The sequence below is a fragment of the Macaca nemestrina genome, chromosome 17 (genome assembly GCF_043159975.1).
Source record: "Macaca nemestrina isolate mMacNem1 chromosome 17, mMacNem.hap1, whole genome shotgun sequence".
NCBI lineage: Eukaryota > Metazoa > Chordata > Mammalia > Primates > Cercopithecidae > Macaca > Macaca nemestrina.
Window position 1 is genome coordinate 16,598,394 of NC_092141.1, and position 22,409 is coordinate 16,620,802.

At 43.0% G+C, this 22,409-nt stretch overlaps 1 protein-coding gene across 2 annotated transcripts in view; it reads right to left on the reverse strand.

The window, feature by feature from the left end:
• LOC105491090 (phosphatidylinositol glycan anchor biosynthesis class L) overlaps positions 1-22,409 on the reverse strand; it is a 113,502-nt gene that overhangs the window by 80,711 nt on the left and 10,382 nt on the right. For both annotated transcript variants that reach the window (XR_011615421.1, XM_011757245.2), the window contains exon 2: positions 14,853-14,952. Coding sequence is in view for 1 of the 2 variants with exons in the window: in XM_011757245.2 (XP_011755547.1) it covers positions 14,853-14,952 (100 nt within the window). In the remaining variant the exon portion in view is untranslated. The remainder of the gene's footprint in view (positions 1-14,852; positions 14,953-22,409) is intronic.

The window sequence follows — 22,409 nt, forward strand, 5'->3', positions numbered from 1 at the left end:
TTTGTCTCACTCTGTTGCTCAGGCTGGAGTGTAATGGTGCAATCTTGGCTCACTGCAACTTGTTGCCTCCCAGGATCAACTGATTCTCGCGCCTCAGCCTCCTGAGTAGCTGGGACTACAGGCATGCGCCACCACGCTCAGCTAATTTTTGTATTTTTAGTAGAGATGGGGTTTCATCATGTTGACCAGGCTGGTCTTGAACTCCTGACCTCAGATGATCCACCTGCCTCAGCCTCCCAAATTGCTGGGATTACAGGTGTTGAGTGAACCACTGTGCCCAGCCAGAATGGTGTACATTTTCAAAGGTATAAATTGTTTATTTCTGGAATTTCCATTTAATATTTTTAGACCACAGTTGACTGCAGGTAACCGAAACAATAGAAAGCAAAACTGTGGATAAGGGAGGACTACTGCAATTAAGGTTATATAAGCCCATAAATGTAGGGCCCTAATCCGATAGAACTGATGGTGCTATAAGAAAAGGAAGAGATCTCTCTCCGTCTGTCTCTCCACCACATGAGGCACAGTGAGAAGGCAGCCATGTGTAAGTCAGGATGAGGACCCTTACCAGAAACCAACTCTGCCAGACCTTGATCTTGGACTTCTAGTCTGCAGGACTGTGAGGAAACAAATTTGTGTTGTTTAAGCCATCCAGTCTATGGTGTTTTGTTTTGGCAGCCCAACCTGACTAAGACAGATTTTAGTACTGTGAAGTAACAGATACATAAAAATGTGCAAGTGGCTTTGGAACTAGATAATGGGTAGAGGTTGGAGGAGTTTTGAGGTGAATGTTAGAAAAAATCCTAGACTGCCAGGAAGGAGTGGTTGGTAGAAACATGGACATTAAAGCTGATTCTCGTGAGGACTCAGTAAGGGAAAAGGAGAGCTGGAGAGAAAACCTCCATCTTCTTAAGAGAATACATAAACAATCATGAACAGAATGTCAGTAGAAATATGGTCTTTAAGGCCATTCTGATGGGGTCTCAGAGAAAAATGAGATAAGATATTGGAAAATGGAGAAAAAGTGATCACTATTATAAAGAAGCAAAGAACTTGCCCGTATTGTGTTCTAGTGTTTTGTGGAAGATAGAACTTGTGAAGGATGAAATTAGATATTTAGCTGAGGTGAATTCTAAGTAAAATTTTGAAGGTGTGGCCTGGGTCCTCTTGACTGTTTATAGTAAAATGTAAGAGTTGAGAGATAAAGAGGGAAGTGTTATGCTTAAAAGGAACCAGAACGTAAAGGTTTGGGAAAATTTTCAGCCTGTCCATTTTGTAAAAAAATGAGAAAGCTTGAGGTCGAGTGCGGTGGCTCAAGCCTGTAATCCCAGCACTTTGGGACACCAAGGCGGGTGGATCACGAGGTCAGGAGTTCGGGACCAGCCTGACCAACATGCTGAAACCCTGTCTCTACTAAAAACACAAAAATTAGCCTGGTGTGGTGGTGTGCACCTGTAATCACAGCTACTTGGGAGGCTGAGGCAGGAGAATCACTTGAACCCGGAAGGCAGAGGTTGCAGTGAGCCAAGATCGTGCCACTGCACTCCAGCCTGGGCAGCAGAGTGAGACTCCATCTCAAAAACAAACAAAAAAAAAAAAAAAAAAAAAAAAGAGAGAAAGCTTGTTCTGAAGAGAGCACTCTGGTGTGACTGAACAACCATTTGATGAGGAGATTAGCACAGGTGTGAACCACACATGTAATCAACCACCTCAACAACAGCCAGGAGAAAGAAAAAATCGGGCGGGACGAAAGAAGGCTGCTGGACTTAGAGTCTACAGGACGAGACAACAGAGCTATCTGGCTGCAAACATGCATTGTCCTTCAGGAAAAGGGAAGAAGGACCTCAAAAGTTATCCAGAGATCAGAAGGACTACTATTTCCACCACAGGCTCCAGAGGGCTTGGAGGGCCTAATATCGACCCAAAGAGGATTATTCTCAAGCCTCAAGATCTAATGGAGTTTACTTTCCTAGGTTTTGGCCTTGCCTGGGGCCTGTCACCCATTTCTCCCTTTTGGAATGAAAATATCTATCCTATGCCTCTCCATTCCTTGTATTTTGTAAATATATAACTTGTCTGTTTTCACAGGTTCCACAGCTGGTGAGGCTATTTAGATGAGACTTTGGACTTTCGAGTTAATGCTGGAATGAGTAAAGACTTTGGAGGCTGTTAGGATGGGATGAATGTATTTTGTATGCAATAAGGACATTAATTTTGGGAGTCTGGGATGGAATGCTATAAATTGAATAGTGTCCTCAACAAATTCATGTGCTGAAGCCCTAACCACTAGTTGTTTTTTTTTTTTTTTTTTTTTTGAGACGGAGTCTCGCTCTGTCGCCCAGGCTGGAGTGCAGTGGCCGGATCTCAGCTCACTGCAAGCTCCGCCTCCCGGGTTCGGGCCATTCTCCTGTCTCAGCCTCCTGAGTAGCTGGGACTACAGGCGCCCGCCACCTCGCCCGGCTACTTTTTTGTATTTTTTAGTAGAGACGGGGTTTCACCGTGTTAGCCAGGATGGTCTCGATCTCCTGACCTAGTGATCCGCCCGTCTTGGCCTCCCAAAGTGCTGGGATTACAGGCTTGAGCCACCGCGCCCGGCCTAACCACTAGTTGTAACTGTATTTTGAGATAGGGTTTTAGGAGGTAACTAAGATTACATGAGGTCATACGAGTGGGGCTTTAATCCAATAAAACTTGTAGCTTTATAAGAAGAGCCAGGGAAGAAGGAGAGGGTGAGAGAATCTCTTTCCAGCATGTGAGAACATAGCGAGAAGGTCATCTGCAAGCCAGGAAGAGAATCCTCATCAGAAAGTGACCCTGCAAGACCTTGATCTGGACTTCTAGCCTGCAGAAATGTGGGAAAATAAATTTCTATTGTTTAAGCTACACTGTCTATGGTATTTTGTTAAGGGAGCCTGAGCAGACTAAGATGCATTTTTCTTGAATCTTCAAACTGGTTTCTTGAAGTATTTACTTTTTTTTTTTTGAGACGGAATCTCACTCTGTTGCCAGGCTGGAGTGTAGTGGCACGATCTCAGCTCACTGCAACCTCTGCCTCCCGGGTTCAATTGATTCTCCTGCGTCAGCCTCCCAAGTAGCTGGGACTACAGGCATGCACCACCACACCCAGCTAATTTTTGTATTTTTAGTAGAGATGGGGTTTCACCATGTTGGCCAGGATGTTCTCAATCTCTTGACCACGTGATCCACCCCTCAGCCTCCCAAAGTGCTGGGATTACAGGTGTGAGCCACCGCACATGGCCTGAAGTACTTACTTTTAACAGGCTTACTATCCCTCTACTATAGCATTTCACGAGTAGGAGAGTGATGCTGAAGCTACATGGTCTTCATGTGATACTATAAAAAATACAGGGGCCATGGCCGGGCGTGGTGGCTGGGCCAGGTATAGTGGCTCGCACCTGTAATCCCAGCACTTTGGGAGGCTGAGGCGGGCGGATCATGAGGTCAAGAGATTGAGATCATCCTGGCCAACATGGTGAAACCCCATCTCTACTAAAAATACAAAAAATTAGCCACTGCACTCCAGCTTGGTGACAGAGCAAGACTCTGTCTCAAAAACAAAAAAACAAACAACAACAACAAAAAAACATATATATATGTACTCCCTGGCTTACAATCCGGCTACATCCCAATAAACCCATCCTAAATTGAAAATATCATAAGTAAAAAACACACTCTAGGCCGGGTGCAGTGGCTCATGCTTGTAATCCCAGCACTTTGGAAGGTCGAGGCGGATGGATCATTTGAGGTTAGGAGTTCGAGACCAGCCTCGCCAACATGGCAAAACCCCATCTCTACTAAAAATACAAAAATTTAGCTGGGTGTAGTGGTGGGCGTCTGTAATCCCAGCTTCTTGGGAGGCCGAGGCGGGCGGATCACGAGGTCAAGAGATCGAGACCATCCTGGCCAACATGTGAAACTTCGTCTCTACAAAAAATACAAAAATTAGCTGGGCGTGGCAGTGGGTGCCTGTAATCCCAGCTTCTTGGGACGCTGAGGTAGGAGAATTGCTTGAACCCGGGAGTTGGAGGTTGCAGTGAGCCGAGATTGCACCATTACACTCCTACACTCCAGCCTGGGCAACAAAAGCGAAACTCTGTCTCAAAAAAATAACAAGAACAACAAAAAACACACTCCAGTCTGGGTGTGATGGCTCACACCTGTAATCCCAGCACTTTGGAAGACTGAGGTAGGTGGGTTGCTTGAGCTCAGGAGCTCAAAACCAGCCTATGCAATGTGGTGAAACCCTGTCTCTAAAATAATTACCAAAAAAATTAGCTGTATGTGGTGAGGTGTGCCTGTAGTCCCAGCTACTCAGAAGGCTAAGGCAGGAGGGTCACTTGAGCCCAGGAGGTGGAGGCTGCAGTAAGCCATGATCCTGCCACTGCATTCTAGCCTGGGTAACAGAGTGAGACCCTGTCTCAAAAGCAAAAAACAAAAACCAAAAACTCCCCACTCTATACCTTCAACTTAGTAGGTGTTTATCCAAATGTAACCCCATCCCAAGTTGAGGAGTGTACTGAATGCACATTGCTTTCTATCAGAGTAAAGATCTTAATAACCAAGATCTCCAAAACAGATTTGGCCCTGAAAAAAATTGCATTACTGGGCCAAAGCAGACACTGCACAGGCAGGACACTGTGCAAATGGAGTGCCTGAGAAAAAATGCATCATTATTAACATTGAAATTGCCTTTGCAAAATTTTGACTGAGGCAGTGAAAGAGAGCTAACTTAACCGACTCCATCTTGCTTCTAACCTCCATGCTGTCCTTGTTCATTCCTGGGCATAGGATGAACTAACTTTGGGAGAAACTCAGTTTATAGATCATAGTTTAAACAAAGATGGTAACAGCCCTTTCCCAAAGCAGACCTCCTTCTTGCCTGGGGACTAGATTGCCTTTGTAGGACTAATGAATTAGGTCCAAGATTAGAAATTATGGTTTAGGAGTCATGCAGCTGGAGGATACAAGATTCTGACCCTCCCTAAACTGCTAAGATAAGTGCTTGAGATATTTTGCAGATCCTGCATTTGATGGATCACCCAGATCAATAAACTGGCTCATCTGATCTTGTAGCCCCCCACCCAGGAACTGACTCAGCCCAAGAAGAGAACTTTGACTCCCCATGATTTCATCTCTGACCAATCAGCTCACTGGCTTCACCCCACTCACCAAGTTATCCTCAAAAACTCTGCTGCCTGAATGCTCAGGGAGACAGATTTGAGTAACAATAAAACTCTGGTCTCCCGCAGCTCTGTGTGAATTACTCTTTCACCATTGCAATTCCTGGTCTTGATAAATTGGCTCTGTCTAGGCAGTGGGCAAGGTGAACCCCTTGGGCGGTTACAATATTAATGTGAAAAAACAAATCACAACATTCACAGAGTAAGAGGGCGGGATATCATCTTTGAAAACAAAGGAACCCATGATTCCTTTCACAAATTGACTCAAAACCATGTATCTTTCGAGGTTTACGGAGGAAGAAATTTAGGAACAGAATTCAGTAACTTGCCTAGGTTATGCAATTAAAAACTTGATTAAACTTGGGTCTCATTCTGGGCAGTCTGGCTCTATAAATTCACTGGCATAAACAGAAGAAAGTCTCCCGTGGTGACCTCAGCAGTTTACCCTGAAGCAAGTAAGATCAAGAATAAATCTAAACTTTTTCTTCATCTCTTTGTAGCATACTGAAATGAACAGGATCCCCTCCCCAAATTGAATACAATGAACATCAATTCCCACCAATGCCTAATATTATAAAGAATAACCAGCAGGTCGGGCACGGTGGCTCATGCCTGTAATCCCAGCACTTTTGGAGGCTGAGGCAGAAGGATCCCCTAAGGTCAGCTTTGAGACCAGCCTGGCCAACATGGTGAAACCCTGTCTCTACTAAAAATATGAAAATTACCTGGGTGTGGTGGCACATGCCTGTGATCCTAGCTACTTGGGAGGCTGAGGCAGGAGAATCGCTTGAACCCAAGAGGTGGAGGCTGACATGAGCCAAGATTGCACCACTGCATTCCAGCCTGGGTGACAGAGCAAGACTCCGTCTCATAAAAAACAAACAAATAAACAAACAAACAAACACACACCAGTAACAACACAGTTAATGGTCAAACACTAGATATGTTGTCAATCAAATCATAAATAAAGATAAAGTTGCCTGCTTTCCCTATTTTGTTTAACATAGATTAAGGAAATCCACTCAAAGCAATAAGAAATGGATCAGGGCCAAGCGCAGTGGCTCACGCCTGTAATCTCAGCACTTTGGGAGGCAGATCATTTGTGGTCAGGAGTTCAAGACTAGCCTGACCAACATGGTGAAACCCTATCTCTACTGAAAAAACAAAAAATTAGCCGGGCATGGTGGCGTACGCCTGTAATTTCAGCTACTCAGGAGGCTGAGACCGAAGAATCACTTGAACCCAGGAGGCAGAGGTTGCAATGAGCTGAGATCGTGCCACTGTACTCCAGCCTGTGTGACAGAGCAAAACTCTGTCTCAAAAAAAAAAAAAAAAAAAAAAAAAAGGATCAGAAATAAGAGACATACCTTGAAAAAATGAAGGATTGTATTAGCATTATTTGCAGATGATTTACCTACAAAACTTTAGGGAATCAAGTTAAAACTGGTAGGTTTTTTACAGAAGTTTCAAAGTGATGAATATAAAATAAATATGTTAAAAAAATCAATAAAGCTACATACTAGCAGTAAATTCTTAGCCAAAAAATCTTATTCACAACAATAACAATAAAAAAGAATCGGCCGGGCGCGGTGGCTCAAGCCTGTAATCCCAGCACTTTGGGAGGCCGAGGCGGGCGGATCACAAGGTCAGGAGATCGAGACCACAGTGAAACCCTGTCTCTACTAAAAATACAAAAAAAAATTAGCCGGGCGCGGTGGTGGGCGCCTGTAGTCCCAGCTACTCAGGAGGCTGAGGCAGGAGAATGGCGAGAACCCGGGAGGCGGAGCTTGCAGTGAGCCGAGATCGCGCCACTGCACTCCAGCCTGGGCAACAGCGTGAGACTCCGTCTCAAAAAAAAAAAAAAAGAATCAAAATAACTTTAGCAGAATTGTTTAGTACCTAGATGAAGAAAACTACAAAAAGTCCTATATAGACTGGGAATGGTGGCTCATGCTGTAATATCAACACTTTGGGAAGCTGAGGCAGATCACTTGAGCCCAAGGGTTGGAGACCAGCCTAGGTGACATGGCAAGACTCTGTCTCTAAAAAAACTTTTAAAATTAGTTGGGCATGGTGGTGCACACCTGTAGTCCTAGCTACTTAGGAGGCTGAGGTGGGAAGATTGCTTGAGCCCAGAAGTTAGAGCTTGCAGTAAGACATGATCACGTCATTGCACTTTAGCCTGATGGCAGAGACCTTGTCTCCAAAAACTAACAAACAAAAAAAAACTCCAAAGAAAAAGTCCTATACTCTGACCCAGTAATTCAATATCTGGAAATTCATTTATGGAAAGAGTCAGAACTTCAAAGATTTGCTAAAAAAAATTATAAGTGCTTAAATATTAGAAAGATTTAAATATTCAATAGTAGGAGCATGTTAAATGTTATGGTACATCTTTACTATTAAATCTTTACAATCATTAAAGACTTTTAATGATTATTTAATGACATAGGAAAATGCTAAAAATACTCTCTAGTGAAAAAAAGCAGGGTACCAAATTTCTTATACCATTTGATGCTAATTTTGTTTAACACTGGGCAGATAATTCTCATTTTCCTTATAATTTTCTCAAGTATTCCCACCTTACATCTCAATTCTTCCAGTTCTCCTCATTATAGTTTGTGGTTTTATTTTCCTCTGACTGATCCCCAATTCTTATCACTCCAGTTAATCCACAGGCAATTTCATTCACCCCAAATACTTTCTTTTTTTTTTTTTTTTTTTGAGATGGAGTTTCACTCTTGTTGCCCAGGCTGGAGTACAATGGTGCGATCTCAGCTCACCGCAACCTCCTCTTCCCAGGTTCAAGTGATTCTCCTGCCTCAGCCTCCCGAGTAGCTGGGATTATAAGCATGCACCACCATACCTGGCTAATTTTGTTTTTTTTTTTTTTTTTTTTTTTTGAGACGGAGTCTCACTCTGTCACCCAGGCGGGAGTGCAGTGGCCGGATCTCGGCTCACTGCAAGCTCCGCCTCCCGGGTTCACGCCATTCTCCTGCCTCAGCCTCCCGAGTAGCTGGGACTACAGGCGCCTGCCACCTCGCCCGGCTAAGTTTTTTGTATTTTTAGTAGAGACGGGGTTTCACCGTGTTACCCAGGATGGTCTCGATCTCCTGACCTCGTGATCCGCCCGTCTCGGCCTCCCAAAGTGCTGGGATTACAGGCTTGAGCCACCGCGCCCGGCCCTAATTTTGTATTTTTAGTAGAGATGGGGTTTCTCCATGTTGGTCAGGCTGGTCTCAAACTCCCAACCTCAGGTGATCCACCCGCCTTGGCCTCCCAAAGCGCTGGGATTACAGGTATGAGCCACTGCACTCAGCCCACCCCAAAGACTTTCATCCTCCCATATGCTAAAGATGCCTAATTTATTATCTCTTCATACCCAATTCTCCTCCTTTGCAAACTACCCTCGCTAATCTTTATCCACCTAGATATCTAGGTGGGTTTCCATTATCCCAAATTTCTTCTGTTCCTTGAATTCCTACCATTTCTTTCTTTCTTTTTTTTTTGTTTTGAGAGGGAGTTTCGTTCTTATTGCCCGGGCTGGAGTGCAATGGCGTGATTTTGGCTCACCGCAACCTCTGCCTCCTGGGTTCAAGCCACTCTCCTGCCTCAGCCTCCCAAGTAGCTGGGATTACAGGGATGCGCCACCACACCCAGCTAATTTTGTATTTTTAGTAGAGACCGGGTTTCTCCATGTTGGTCAGGCTGGTCTCGAATTCCTGACCTCAGGTGATCTGCCCCCTCTCGGCCTCCCAAAGTGCTGGGATTAGAGGCGTGAGCTACCGCACCCAGCCTATTTCTACCTTTTAAATAAGATTGGAGGCCAGCTGTGGTGGCTCATGCCTATAATCCCAGCATTTTGGGAGGCCAAAGTGGGAGACTGCTTGAGTCCAGGAGTTCAAGACCTGCTTGGGCAAGCTAGCAAGACCCCATCTCTACCAAAAAAAAAAAAAAAAAAAAGGTAGCTAGCATGGTGGTGCATGCCTGTGGTCCCAGTTACTCAGGAGGCTGAGGTGGAAGGATCCTTGAACCGCGTAGTTAGGCTGCAGTGAGCTGTGATTGTGCCACTGCATTTATCCTGGGTGACACAGCAAAACTCTGTCTCAAGTAAAATGAAACAAAACAAAACTTTGAGGCTCGGGCTGGGCATGGTGGCTCACATCCATAATCTCAGCACTTTGAGGGGTTGAGGTGGGAGGATTGCTTGAGGAGTTCCAGACCAGCCTGGGTTCATTAGTCCATTCTCACATTGCTATAAATACCTGAGACTTGGTAATTTATAAGGAAAAGAGGTTTAATTGGCTCATGGTTCTGCAGGCTATAAAGGAAGAATAGTAGTTTCCGATTTTGAGGAGGCCTCAGGAAGCTTCCAATATGGCAGAAGGCAAAGGGGGAGCAAACATCTTACATGGCAGAGGGAGGAGCAAGAGAGAGAGGGAGGAAGTACTATATACTTTTAAACAAGCAGATCTTGCCAGAACACACTGACAAGGACAGTACCAAGCAGGATAGTGCCAAACTATTCATGAGAAATCGGCCTCCATGATCCAACCACCTCCGACTGATCCAAGGCCCCACCTCCAATATTAGGATTACAATTCCACATGAGATTTGGTGGGGACACAGATCAAAACTATATCACTGCGTAACTCAGGGAGAACCCATCTCGACGAAAAGTTAAAAAATAAGCCAGGCATGGTGGCCCACACCTGTAGTCCCAGCTACTCAAGAGTTCAAGGCTGCAGTAAGCTAAGATTGCACCACTGCCTAACAGCCTGGGTGTCAGCGTGACACCTTGTCTCTTAAAAAAAAAAAAAAAGAGTTGAATTCATCCCATCATCTCCATCTCGGTTGCTGCTACTCTAATTTGAGATATCCTCCTTCCACTGGGACAAAAACAGTAGACTAACCCATCTACAATCTTGATCTCTTCAATCCATACTTTCATTAGAGTAATCATTCTAAAGCACAAAACTCATCATCTCTCTCCACTATTCAGTTTACATTTCTGTATGGTATCATGAAGGTTCAACAGAAAGAGATATATGTTCTGCCAAAGCTAATTTGTTCACAGCTCACCTGAATTTTACTGCCTTTTCTTTTCCTTTTTTTTTTTTTGAGACGGAGTCTCACTCTGTCACCCAGGTTGGAGTGTAGTGGTGCGATCTCAGCTCACTGCAACCTCTGTCTCCTGGGTTCAAGTGATTCTCCTGCCTTAGCCTCCCGAGTAGCTGGGATTACAGGCACGTGCCTCCACGCCTAGCTAATTTTTGTATTTTTTAGTACAGACGGAGTTTCACCATGTTGGCCAGGCTGGTCTCGAACTCCTGACCTCGTGATCCACCCGCCTTGGCCTCCCAAAGTGTTGGGATTACAGGCGTCAGCCACCGCACCCGGCCCTGAAATTCTTGAAAAGATTAAAGAAGAAAATGAGTAATTATGTTCATGTTCTTGGAAAGGACTTTCAGTGTGACAGAAAAGAGATTCAGTTTTTTTTTTTTTCTTTTGAGACAGGATCTCACTCTGTTATCCAGGCTGGAGTTCAGTGAGCATGACCTTGGCTCACTGCAGCCTCCACCTTATGGGTTCAGGTGATCTCTCACCTCAGTCACCCAAGTAGCTGGGATTTCGGGCATGCCACCATGCCTGGCTAATTTTTTGTATTTTTAGTAGAGACAGGGTTTCACCACATTGCCCAGGCTGGTGTCAAACTCCTAGGCTCAAGCGATCTGTCCACCTCGGCCTCCCAAAGTGCTTGGAGCCACTTCACCCAACTAGAGATTCCATTGTAAATATCAATGATGTTAAACAAAACCCCTGAAATATTAACTTTGAATTGTAATTATCTGTATATATTTCTGGTTTTTTTTCCTTAAAAAAAAAAAAAATAGGCCAGGCATGGTGGCTCACGCCTGTAATCCCAGACTTTGGGAGGCCGAGGAGGGTGGATCACTTGAGGTCAAGAGTTCAAAACCAGCCCGGCCAACATGGCAAAACCCCTTCTCTACTAAAGATACAAAAATTAGCCAGATGTAGTGGTGTGTGCCTGTAATCCCAGCTACTTGGGAGGCTGAGGCAGGAGAATCACTTTAGCTCAGGTGGCGGAGGTTGCAGTGAGCTGAGATCGCACCCCTGCACTCCAGCCTGGGCAACAGAGCAAGACTCTATCTCAAAAAAAAAAAAAAAAAAATTAGCCAGGTGTGGTGGTAAGTGCCTATAGTCCCAGCTACTCGGGAGGCTGACACAGGAGGATTGCCTGAACCCAGGAATTCAAGGCTACAGTGAAGTGTGATCACGCCAGTTCACTGCACCCTGGGTAACAGTGAGCTCCTGTCTCTAAAAAAGCCAAAAGCACACAAAAAACACACATCCTAGCTCTGTCCACTATAAAAGTCAAGTAGCAATGAGAAATAATAACACTATAGCAGCCAGGCGTGGTGGCTCATGCCTATAATCCCAACGCTTTGGGAGGCTGAGGCAGGCGGACCTGAGGTCAGGAGTTTGAGACCAGCCTGACCAACATGGTGAAACCCTGTCTCTACTAAAAATACAAAAATTAGCTGGGCGTGGTGGCATGCACCTGTAATCCCAGCTACTCAGGCTAAATTTTTGTATTTTTAGTAGAGGTGGGGTTTCACCATATTGGCTGAAACCAATATGGTGAGGCTGAGGCAGGAAACTTGCTGGAACCTGGGAGGCAGAGGCTACAGTGAGCCAAGATCGCACCACTGCACTCCAGCCTGGGCAACAGAGCAAGACTCCGTCTAAAAAAATAAATAAATAACACTATAGAGGCCGGGCGCGGTGGCTCAAGCCTGTAATCCCAGCACTTTGGGAGGCCGAGACGGGCGGATCACGAGGTCAGGAGATCGAGACCATCCTGGCTAACACGGTGAAACCCCGTCTCTACTAAAAAATACAAAAAAAACTAGCCGGGCGAGGTGGCGGGCGCCTGTAGTCCCAGCTACTCGGGAGGCTGAGGCAGGAGAATGGCGTGAACCCAGGAGGCGGAGCTTGCAGTGAGCCGAGATCGGGCCACTGCACTCCAGTATGGGCAAGAGTGCCAGACTCCGCCTCAAAAAAAAAAAAAAACAAAAAAAAAAACACTATAGCAATGAACACTCCTACTATGCTGGTTATGGCCTCTAAATACCATTTCCTACCAACACAAACAAAGGCTCTTTGGAGAAATGGCTGATTTCAGAATTGGGGCAGGAAAGTATACAACATAGTACTGGAAAGTCTCATTGTACTTGAAAGAAAGGAAGGAAATCATAAAAGACAAGGAGGTCATATGAAAAGGATCTATAAGCCAACATGAAGAGACTCTCTGGCCAAACATGAGTCAATTTAGTATTAAAGAACATTACAACTGAACCTGAAACACTGAATACATGAAAACACACAATTTCCTAATGAAAGTTAAAAGTGTCCTCCCCATTCAAGAAACAAACAAACAATAGATCACGACTGTAGGTGTACAGCGTATCAACTCTTTATTCTGAAAAATGTCAATTAAAGGGAAAAAGTTAAGCACATATCCTGTTTTTTGTTTCAGATTATTATACATAGCAGTGTAACTTAATAGTGAAGATTCTGTTTTACAAAAGAATTATAGCTAGTACACATAGAATATGTGAGACAATTGGAAACTCAGCATTTTGCAACTTCTAGGTAATTAATGATTCAGGCAATAGGCATGAGAACATATGAAAGGTTGATGGGGGCCTTTAAAATAAAGGGAATCATTGCCATCTGAACTTGCTGATCAATTGTAGATTCACTATAGGTCTATCAGATAGTACATGTCTCCTGATAAGATGCAAAGTACATAGTGCAGCCTATGAAATATTCTTGCCCCCCAAAAATTTAGACCCAAATCTGATTTGTTGTGTGAAAAAAAAAAAAAGACCAGGCGTGGTAGCTCATGGCTATAATCACAGCACTTTGGGAGGCTGAGGCGGGTGGATCACCTGAGGTCAGGAGTTCAAGACCAGCCTGGCCAATATGGTGAAACCCCATCTCTACTAAAAATATAAAAAATTTGCCAGGTATGGTGGTAGATGCCTGTAATCCCAACTACTCGGGAGACTTAGGGGGGAGAATCGCTTGAATCCAGGAGGCGGAGGTTGCAGTGAGCTGAGATGGCACTACTGCACTCCAGCCTGGGTGTGACAGAGTGAGACTCAGTCTCAAAAAAAAAAAAAAAAAAAAAAAGAAAAGAAAATAACTTAGACATACAGGAAACAAACAGATAAATCCAGAACGTAGAACACTCTGTATGACAACATAATTCAGTTTCTTCAACAAATCCACTGATTTGGAGAAAAGGGGAATTAAAAGCAGAATATCAACTAACTATATATAATGTGTGGTCCTTGCCGAGATCCTGATTTGAGTAAACCAAGTGTAAAAGGAAATTTTTGAGCTACCTGAAGAAATTCTGATATGGACTGGGTGTTAGTGGACACCAAAAAATTACTGTTATTGTTAATATTGTTAGATGTAAAGATAATGGCTGTCTGTAGCTAGGTGAAAAGTGTCCCATCTTCTTAAGAGATGCAGACCTAGGTACCGAGGGGTAAAAAACCTGATGGCTGGAGTTTTCTTTAAAATGCTTTGCATACACAAAAGATGTTAAGTTAGGGATAGCTGAAGAAACAAGCACTGTATAGTAAAGTCTAGATAATCAGTGAGTTTAGGTAATGGGCACATGGGAGTTTATGATACTGTTCTTTATACTTTTGTGTGTTTTTGAAATTTATAATAAAACTTTTTAAAGCTGTAGATATAAAGAGAAGTAGCCATGTCAGGAAAAAAAATCCAAACAGAAGTTAAAAAATTTCTTTCAATCACGCTGTCATTTAAAAACAAATGTGAAGTTTTATTACTATTATTATTATTATTTTTTTTTTTTTTGAGATGGAGTATTCCTCTTTTGCCAAGGCTAAAGTGTAATGGTGTGATCTTGGCTCACTGCAATCTCTGCCTCCCAGGTTCAAGTGATTCTTCTGCCTCAGCTTCCCAAGTAGCTGAGATTACAGGTGTGTGCCAACAAGCCTGGCTAATTTTTGTATTTTTAGTAGATGTGGGGTTTTACCATGTTGGCCAGGCTGCACTCGAACTCCTGACCTGAGGTGACCTGCCCACCTGGGCCTCCCAAAGTGCTGGGATTATAGGTGTGAGCCACCGTGCCCTGCCATGAAGTTATTTTATGTAGACTTTTCGTTTCTTTTTTTTTTTTTTTTTGAGATGAAGTCTCACTCTGTTGCCCAGGCTGAAGTACAACGGCTTGATCTTGGCTCACTGCAACCTCCGCCTCCTGGGTCTAAGTGATTCTCCTGCCTCAGCCTCTTGAGTAGCTGGGATTACAGGCGTGTGCCACCATGCCCAGCTAATTTTTGTATTTTTAGTAGAGGGGGGGTTTCACCATGTTGGCCAGGCTGGTCTCAAACTCCTCACCTCAAGGGATCCGCCCACCTCGGCATCCCAAAGTGCTGGGATTATAGGCGTGAACCAAAACACTGAGCCCTAGATTTTTCATACAAGATGTTCTAAGCCACTCACATTAGTTTTTTTTGTGTCTTTTGAGTATATCACTGCATATTTATTGCCAATAAATTTCTACATTGTTAAAAGATATATTACCTGTTGTCAATAATCATTACACTGGAGAGTGGAATCCCCAAAACATCACAGCTCTGCAAAAGTTCTTTCTTACGAGTCTCTCCTTGATTGTAGTAATTTCCTGAGGATAACAAATATACAGTGGTAGATTTTTTTAACAGTGGAGAACTATCTATTCACTCATTCTCATCCTGTTTTTGTTCCTTGAAGGATTTAAGCTGCCTGAAAATGTGTGATTATGATACAAAGTTTAAGAAAACACAACACCAAGATACTCCTGTGAGAAGACTACCAGTAGCACAATCTTTAGAACCACCATTCACAATTCTTTCCCATCTTTGTATTTATCTACCTATCTTTCTGACTGCATTTCAGTCACATGCTAGAGGCAGCATGGTACACAGCCAAGGGTACTAACTTTGAAGTTAAGCAGATTTAGGATCAACCCATGTATGACCACTGAGAACAACTGGGACCCCCTCTTCATTGACAGCCCTCAAATAACTGTTTAACATTGATTTAAGGATGAAGCTTTCCAAGCTCATTCTTGTTGGTATAGAAAAAGAAAATAGAGGCTGCTACTCTTGAGTATTACAGGAAAATGTGCAGATACACGGAAAGCATCCTCTTTTGAAGAGTTTCACAGCCAGCTATCCAGCATACCCCAAGGGGATCTTGATCCCATTGGCACCCCAAACAACATATATTCTTTATTTTCCCAAAACATATACTATATTCCCTAAAAATAGTTCTGGTAAATAAAACTCTTCTGTATTCTTACAAATAATACAGTGACATTTTGGTGTCACCTAAGTTGGACTCATTTTGAGCAACTGTCCAGCTAATGCACCTGTTAATTCAACTCTCCGATAAATAATTGCAGGTCTGATTTGTGCAAGTTACTTAACTTTCTTGAGCTACAGTTTCTTCACCAGTTAAGTGGGGATAATGGCTATTTCTTTTTTTTTTAGAGTCTTGCTCTGTTGCCCCAGCTGGAATACAGCGATCTCAGCTCACTGCAACCTCTGCCTCCAGAGTTCAAGTGATTCTCCTGCTTCAGCTCAGTAGTTGGGATTACAGGCACCCGCCACCATGCCTGGCTGATTTTTGTATTTTTAATTGAGATGGGGTTTCACTATGTTGCCCAGACTGGTCTCGAACTCCTGACCTTGTGCTCCACCTGCCTCAGCCTCCCAAAGTGCTGGGATTACAAGTGTGAGCCACTGCACCTGGCAAACAGGCTTAGTTTTGTATTGTCCTCATCATACCTTTTTTCTTGTTTTTTTTTTTTTTTGTCATAAACATTTTGTGTATATTTTGGGTTTCCCTCAAATCTCTATACATACCCTCTCCCATTTTTTTGCTCCCTAGATTACTTGATTTTTGGTGATAGTCTCATGTACATTAGTACTGCAATTGCTAAGTTCAAAGGCTGTGCACATTAGTCTATGATTATGGTTATGAGAAACTGCTTAGAATTGAGGTTAATGTGTTTTATTGGGGCCAGTTTTATTGCTTTGTGTTTGAACTAAGGAACTTACAACAGTTCTGGAAGTTGAAGTCAAGGACCATTTTAATTGTTTTCAATAAGTTTGGTGAACATGTAGGCACTCAACAGAACACATGTCTGAGATCCTTCAGCAGCTTTTAACTGATACATTCTAGAACAATGTCCAAGTAAGATGGGTACACCCTGGGATGCACAAAATAATCTTTTGGGGGTGGTAGAGGAAAAGCATTAGGATGTCTCCCCCTAATTTTCTTTTCTTTTTTCTTTTTTTTTTGAGACAGAGTTTTGCTCTTATTGTCCAGGCTGGAGTATAGTGGTGTGATCTCAGTTCACTGCAACCTCCGCTTCCCGGGTGCAAGCGATTCTCTTGCCTCAGCCTCCTGAGTAGCTGGGTTTACAGGTGCCTGCCACCACGCCTGGCTAATTTTTGTATTTTTAGTAGAGACAAGATTTCATTATGTTGGCCAGGCTGGTCTTGAACTCCTGACCTCAGGTGATCCACCCACCTCGGCCTCCCAAACTGAAGGGATTACAGGAGTGAACCACAGTGCTCGGCCATCTCCCCCTAATTTGTTTACCTTGTTTTTTACAAATGTAAGTTTTTGTTAATGTTTTTAATGTACACATTAGTCCATATACTTATGATATATTGTAAATAAATATACATATAATGGGAGTATATGCTCCACATTTTTTACCGATAGGAAAATGTGACCAAAGAGTTTTGAGACTATTATTCTAGGAAACAGAAAATGATAAAATTAATGTAATTTCTAGATGTAGAACTACATTATGCGTGTGTGTATAAGCTCATGCACAATTGTATGCTTAGTAGTCTTCCCATAACATACTTCTCAGTCATAACTAGCAATCATAATCACATTTAATACAAAGTAAAGACATTTTGTAAAGACTCAAATGTATACATTATAATTTATAAAGGTAAACATTTTATTTTACTTAAAAAATTTAAAATTAATTTATTCTAAATAGGTAATAGATTTATATGGTTAAAAAAAAAATCAAAGCTGGGCATAGTGGCAAAGTGTCCCAGCATTTTGGAAGGCTGTGGCAAGAGGATCAGTCGAGGCAAGGAGTTCAAAACCAGCCTGGTCAACATAGTGTCTTTACAAAAGAAAAATTTTAAAAATTAGCTGGGCATGGTGGTTCACGCCTGTAGTCCTACCTACTCGGGAGGCTGAGGTGGGAGGACCACTTAAGCCTGGAAGTTCGAGGCTATAGTGAACCATGACCACACCACTGTATTACAGCCTGGATGACAGTGTGAGACCCTGTGTCTCAAAAAAAAAAAAAAAAAGAAAAAGAAAAAGAAAATAAATCAGTAAGAAGCTGGCTCATGCCTGTAATCCCAGCTTCCACCACTTTGGAAGGTGGGAACATGGTTTGAGACCAGGAATTCAAGACCAGGCTGGGGAATATAGCAAGACCTCTCTCTACCAAAAAAAAAAAAATAATAATAATAAAGGAAAAAAAGCTCCTCTCCCACTCCAACCTGGGAAGTTTTAATTTGTTAGAACAAGAAGTGGACTGGGCATGAAGGCATCATGGTCCCAACACTATCTGGTCTTTTACTAACTATATGAATTTGGAGAAATTCTTTAATTTCTTTAATTTTATTATTTAAAAAAGTTTTACCTTTATACATTGTGATGTAAAATTTGAGTCTTTACAACGTGACTTTACTTTGTATTAAATGTGATTATGAGGCTGGGCGCGGTGGCTCAGGCGTGTAATCCCAGCCTGTAATTACTTGGGAGGCTGAGGCAGGAGAAATGCTTGAACCCAGAAAGCAGAAGTTGCAGTGAGCTGAGTTTGTGCCACTGCACTCCAGCCTGGTAACAGAGTGAGACTCCAACTCAAAAACAAAAAGTGATTATGACTGCTAGATTGCTAGTTACGACTGAGAAGTATGTTATGGGAAGGAATAGCTGCAAGGTTTTTCCTTTAACATGACCAAGTAATTCTAAAATGTATTTGGAAGACAAAATGGTACAAGTTTCTTCCCCTATAAAATGAGGGAATTTAGATGCTATGTCAAGATCTATCCAGGGTAACAGAAACCACATCAAATAGTTAAAACAGCAAGAATTTAATGCAAAGATTTTGACACATAACTGTTGGAGGATCTAAGGGGTCAAACAGAACAGTGAAGTAATCCAGAGTTTAGAGATAGCTAGAAGTGACTACCAACCCTCGGTTGGTGAGGTAAAGGAAGGAGGCACTGTTATTGGAGCCCAGAGGCCTGGGTTCCCAAAGGAAGCTGAAACTAAGACAGCTGGATCCCCTTCTGTTAGGATGTGTCCACAGAACCTAGTCTAAGAAATCATGACTTGGCCGGGCGCAGTGCCTCACACCTGTAATCCCAGCACTTTGGGAGGCCGAGGCGGGCGGATCACGAGGTCAAGAGATTGAGACCATCCTGGCCAACATAGTGAAATCCCGTCTCTACTAAAAATACAAAAATTAGCTGGGCGTGGTGGCAGGTGCCTGTAGTCCCAGCTACTTAAGAGGTTAAGGCAGGAGAATCTCTTGAACTCAGGAGGTGGAGGCTGCAGTGAGCCGAGATCGTACCACTGCACTACGGCCTGGCAACAGAGCGAGACTCCATCTCAAAAAAAAAAAAAAAAAAAAAGAAATCATGACTTAAAAATGAAACTAGAATCAGAAAATGGGCAAAAGACTTGAACAGGTATTCTCTAAAGAAGATATATAGATGGCCAATAAGCATGTGAAAAGATGCTCATCATCATTAGTCATTAGGGAAATGAAAATAAAAACCATAATGTGACATCATCACTGCACACTTACTAGGATGACTATAGTCCAAAAAATGGAAAATTACAAATGTTGACAAAGATGTGGAGAAACTGGAACCATGGTTAATTGCTGGTGGGAACGTAAAACTGTACAGTTGCTGCAGAATACAGTTTGTCAATTCTCAAAAAAATTAAATATAGAATTACCACATGTCTCAGCAATTATACTCAAAAAAAAAGAAAAAGGAAAACTGGTACTCAAATAAATACTTGTACACCGATGTTCATAGAAGCATTATTCCTAATAGCCCCAAATTGGAAATAACCAAGTGCCTATCATTAGATGAATGATAAACAAAATGTAGTGTGTGTGTATATATATATATATATACACACACACAATGGAATAATAAAGCTATAAAAAGAAATGAAGTTTTTTTTTTGAGACAGGGACTTGCTCTGTCACCCAGGCCAGAATGCAGCAGACTGATCAAGCTTACTGCAGCTTTGACCTCCTGGATTTAAGGGATTCTCCCACTTCAGCCTCCCAAGTAGGTGGGACTACAGGCACTTACCACCCAGCCTGGCTAATTTTTTTATTTTTATTTTTTGTAAAGACGAAATCTCACTATGTTGCCCAGACTGGTCTTGAACTCCTGGTCTCAAGGGATCCTTCCACTTCGGCCTCCCAAAGTGCTGGGATTACAGGCGTGAGTCACTGAGCTCAACCAGAAATGAAGTTCTGATAACATGCCACAATATGGATGAACTTTGAAAATAGTATGCTAATTAACATAAGCCAGGCATAAAATAACAATTATTATATGATTCCACTTATTCAAGTTACCTAGAATAGACAAATTCATAGATATAGAAATAATGGTGGTTACCAGAGGCTGGGGAGAGGAGGGGATAAGGAATGCTAAATGGGTATAGAGTTTCTATTTGGGATGATGAAATAGTGGTCATGGTTACATAATACTATGAAAGTGCTTACTGCCATGGAATTGAACACTTAAAATGTTTAAAATCGCCGGGCGCAGTGGTTCACGCCTGTAATCCTAGTACTTTGGGAGGCCGAGACAGGCAGATCACCTGAGGTCAGGAGTTCAAGACAAGCCTGGCCAACATGGTGAAACCCTGTCTCTAATAAAAATATAAAAAATTAGCTGGGCATGGTGGCAGGCACCTGTAATCCCAGCTACTCAGAAGGGTGAGGCAGGAGAATTGCTTGAACCTAGGAGGCAGAGGTTGCAGTGAGCCGAGATCACGCCATGGCACTCTAGCCTGGGCAACAAGAGTGAAACTCCATCTAAAAAAAAAAAGTTTAAAATGGTAAGTTCTTGTTATGTATGTCTTAACACAATTTAAGTAATATTAAAAACTGGATTCTCAATGAATAAAATCTTTCAATTATGAAATTGCTGGGATTACAGGCGTTATCCCTATAAAACAGAAATTGTCTTTAAAATTCTTCAACAACTTTTTAAAGATCATTAAGATAAAAAAATTAAAAAGGCCAGGCGCAGTGGCTCACGCCTGTAATCCCAAACTTTGGGGGGGCCAAGGTGGGCGGATCACCTGAGGTCAGGAGTTTGAGACCAGCCTGACTAACATGGAGAAACCCCATCTCTACTAAAAATACAAAATCAGCCAGGCGTGGTGGCGCATGCCTGTAATCCCAGTCACTCGGGAGGCTGAGGCAGGAGAATAGCTTGAACTTGGGAGGCAGAAGTTGCAGTGAGCTGAGATCATGCCATTGTACTCTAGCCCGGGCAACAAGAGGAAAACCCCGTCTCAAATAAAAAAAAAAGAAAAGAAAATTAAGAAGAAAGCTGAGCACGTATCTCTGCAGATCAAGAAACATTGTCACATGATATTATCAGCCAATATAGCCATACTTGTGAGTAGTGTCATTTCTCATTATTCCCAAAAGGATTGCATTCATATCGACTCTTACTAATGAAATTGCTACCTTTCACCGGGTGTGGTGGCTCACGCCTATAATCCCAGCACTTTGGGAGGCCAAGGTGGATGGATCACTTGAGGTCAGGAGTTTGAGAGCCATTTATTCCACTACTAATTTATTCCACTCTTTTTTTTTTCTTTTGTCACCCAGGCTGGAGTGCAGTGGTGCTATCACAGCTCAATGCAGCCTTAACCTCTGGCTCAAGCTATCCTCCCATCTCAGCCTCCCGAGTAGCTGAGACCCCAGGCACACGCCACCATGCTTGGCTAGTTTTTTTTTTTTTTGCAGAGACGATGTCTCACTATGTTGTCCAGGCTGGTCTTGAACTGTTGGGCTCAAGTGATTGTCCTGCCTTGGCCTCAAAGTGCTGACATTACAGGCATGAGCCACTGCCCATTCCATTCTTTTTTTTTTTTTTTTTTTTGAGACAGGGTCTTGCTCTGCCTTGTAGGCTAGAGTGCAGTGGCACAATCTTGCTCACTGTAACCTCCACCTCCCAGGTTCAAGCGATTCTCCTGCCTCAGCCTCCCGAATAGCTGGGAATACTGGCTTGTGCCACCACGCCTGGCTAATTTTTGTATTCTTAGTAGAGACGGAGTTTCGCCATGTTGGCCAGGCTGGTCTTGAACGCTTGGCCTCAAGTGATTCACCCACTTCAGCCTCCCAAAGTGCTGGGATTACAGGCCTGAGTCACAGCGGCCAGCCCCAGTCTATTCCATTCTTTACAGGATGCAGTCAATACTTAAAATCATATTTAAAAAATTTCAAAGATATTGAGTTGGAAAGAACAGAGTTAGAAAGACAAGACTAACATTTTGAGGCTAGGTCTAAATATATCTCAATATGAAAAACTTTGGGTCAGGTGCAGTGGCTCACACCTGTAATCCTAGCACTCTGGGAGGCCGAGGCGGGCAGATTGCCTGAGCTCAGGAGTTTGAGACCAGCCTGTGCAACTCGGTGAAGCCCCGTCTCTACTAAAATACAAAAAATTAGCCGGGCGTGGCGGTGTGCGCCTGTAGTCCCAGCAACTTGGGAGGCTGAGGCAGGAGAATTGCTTGAACCTGGGAGGCAGAGGTTGCGGTGAACCGAGATTGCACCACTGCACTCCAGCCTGGGCAACAGAGCCACACTCCGTCTCCAAAAAAAAGAAAAAACTTTGAAGAATTATTAATGATTAAAAGCAATATTAAGGCCTGGCATGGTGGCTCATGCCTGTCATCCCAGCACTTTGGGAGGCCAAGGCGGGTGGATTACTTGAGGTCAGGAATTTGAGACCAGCCTGGCGAAACCCTGGCTCTATAAAAATACCAAAATTAGCTGGT